Here is a 2,468-nt window from a genome sequence, read left to right on the forward strand (position 1 = left end):
TGTGTGTGTGTGTGTGTGTGTGTCGCCATTGTCTTGTGATGTGTGTCATCTTTCCAGAAGCACTGCCTTCATCGCCGCCCAACTGTTTTACTTCCGCTGTTGAAAAGTAGCGGAACTAAAGTTAGAGCTGCAAAGCTCCTCTGCAGCGCCGCGTTGTCTTCATGGAAGCAGCCAGACGTCAACGGGCATCATGTACAAATGATGCAATTGTACAATTGATAACAAAATAAATAATGTATTGTTGTCCCCATAGCCACACTGTATTTTCATTCATTGTTTTTAGTTTTGGTGTTTCAGTAAATGTCTTTCTTCTTCTCTTGCAGGCAGGACGCCAGCGACCTCTCTGGGGCGATTCAAAGGTACTGTTCCACATCTTTTATTCTTTCATTCCCTCTCTCCTTCCCTTCCCCTCGGCCTCGTCCTCGAGGAGGCATGCAGCGTATACCTTCAGGCGTCAGTCCGAACGCTGACTTTATCAACGGGCACTTCAGCTTCAGCACTGGAGCGGCTGTTGGCGATGTTGCTGGGGGGGTCGGGGGCAAAGTGGAAGGACAGCAGGAAGACGAGACTAGCTGGTGTGTTGAGAGAGTGAGAAATAAAATGGAGAGAGAAAAAGGGAAATTGGAATGAGGAGAGGTGTGACGCGGCTCAGATCTACGGCCGAGGAGGGTCATTAAACTAAACCCTTTGGCGACAGAGCGACAGATCAAGCAAGGAGAGGGGAGAAGACGGTTTAAATAAGGGCCGGTCTTAAAATAGCAGAACCTATTTCTCATCGGAGGCAGAGTTAACAGGAAAAGGATGAACATCATCACTGCACCCCCGTTTATTCCACCATGGAGGGAGATAGCAGAAAGAAAGAAAGAGCACCAACACTTTCCACCTGTTTGATCCATTTAACATCACATGAACCTCATAAAGAGTTATGCTGCACCTATGATCTGGATTATAATCACAGATAATGCTAAACACTCGTTAAATAGTACAGTTAGTATGAACGATGCAAGGACCTCACAATAGAAGGTGTCGTAAACATTTACAGAATTCAAAATTCTTCAGCAGCGGTGGCTGTAAGTACGGCCATTAACCTTCATCATTAGTTTGTTTGTTTGCACATGATGATATTATTTAGCTTTTCTACACTGAAGGAAATATTCAACAATATTATATTTATTATATAATAGATTATAATGCGTGCGTTCCTCCGGGTACTCGCTGAGATGCGTAGATTCTCTTTTATTCATTTTACAGGACAAACAGACTTTGTGATTCTGTACCAAGCAGTACATGAGTCACCTCTTCCCAGATAGGTCGTTAAGCATCAAAGCGAGGGTCGGTGATGTTGAGGAACGAGTCACGGGATTCTCAAACCATCAGATTAAACGTAGCAGACAAAAACACAAATGTTGCTCTCAAAACAATACAGTGGCAGCCCGATGAAAGGAGGCGAAATATTCACCGTGATGGATCCTCGATGAGCCGGTTTTAAGTCTCTGCGAGACGATTTTTCATTCTGTAATGAAATGAGCTGAATCTAATGGTGAGAAATCCATTTAACAACGTTCCGTGTATTTGGGAAATCCCCAGCAGTGATGTAAAGAATATGTGATGTTAATGGGCTGAATCAATCCCCAGCACTGAGGTAGCCCTTTAAATACCTCACATTCAACTCTCACTCTTTATTCATCAATTGAACCTCTAGATAAGTACTCGGTGCTGTTGTCAGTGCAGAAGAAAAGGGATAAAATGTTGATATATTATTTTATCAAAACATAATTGTGTGATATTGATTTTGTAATAATAGAATAAAGGGGAGACACGACAGGCAAACCTTTTGCTCTGTTTTGCTTCCATAACATCTTCGTCATCTTTCAGCAAAGAAAACAGTCAAAATACACATTCAGGTGTTTATTTTGCTACTTTCTCTATTTGTGTGTGTCGATTTCTCCTAAATTCACCAACAATTAACATTAGATACTGCCTCATTTGAATATTTAAACATAATATTTCAGAAAACTTGGAAGTAATTGACTTGATGTCAGTATTCAACTGGGAAAGTTTCACGGTGATATCTATTTATTGCTTTTACTCGACTCACCTTGGGTGTCTCCCCTAAAGTCCCGATATAGAATCCGACTAAACCCGACGGTATTCAGGCGAACGCAGCAGGTGAGATCAAAAGCGAGATCCGGCACAGAGCGAGACGCCGGCAGAGAAGAAGAAGAAAACACGGCAGGGAAAGAAAAGAGACTGTGGCTGTGAATAATTAGGCAGAATAGTTTGCTTTTGTTTTTCTCTCTGATTGGAGGAAACAGGCGAGGCTGTGCACGAGCTCACACACACACACACACACACACACACACACGCACACAACACACACACACACACGCACACACAGACAAACGGGGTGTGTTACACGCTAATCCGCCACACAGCTGCGTCATTTCAGAGTGTGTGTGTGTGTGTGT

The 2,468-nt window shown here is 43.0% G+C and overlaps 1 protein-coding gene across 5 annotated transcripts in view; it reads left to right on the plus strand.

Annotated features, from left to right (window-relative positions):
• Positions 1-2,468, plus strand: part of celf2 (cugbp, Elav-like family member 2) — a 166,943-nt gene that overhangs the window by 32,964 nt on the left and 131,511 nt on the right. For all 5 annotated transcript variants that reach the window (XM_031858810.1, XM_031858814.1, XM_031858819.1 and 2 more), the window contains exon 2: positions 324-359. In XM_031858810.1, the coding sequence (XP_031714670.1) occupies positions 324-359 (36 nt within the window). The remainder of the gene's footprint in view (positions 1-323; positions 360-2,468) is intronic.

The sequence above is a fragment of the Anarrhichthys ocellatus genome, unplaced genomic scaffold, assembly GCF_004355925.1.
Source record: "Anarrhichthys ocellatus isolate YVR2014 unplaced genomic scaffold, GSC_Weel_1.0 scaffold21, whole genome shotgun sequence".
Classification (NCBI taxonomy): Eukaryota; Metazoa; Chordata; class Actinopteri; order Perciformes; family Anarhichadidae; genus Anarrhichthys; species Anarrhichthys ocellatus.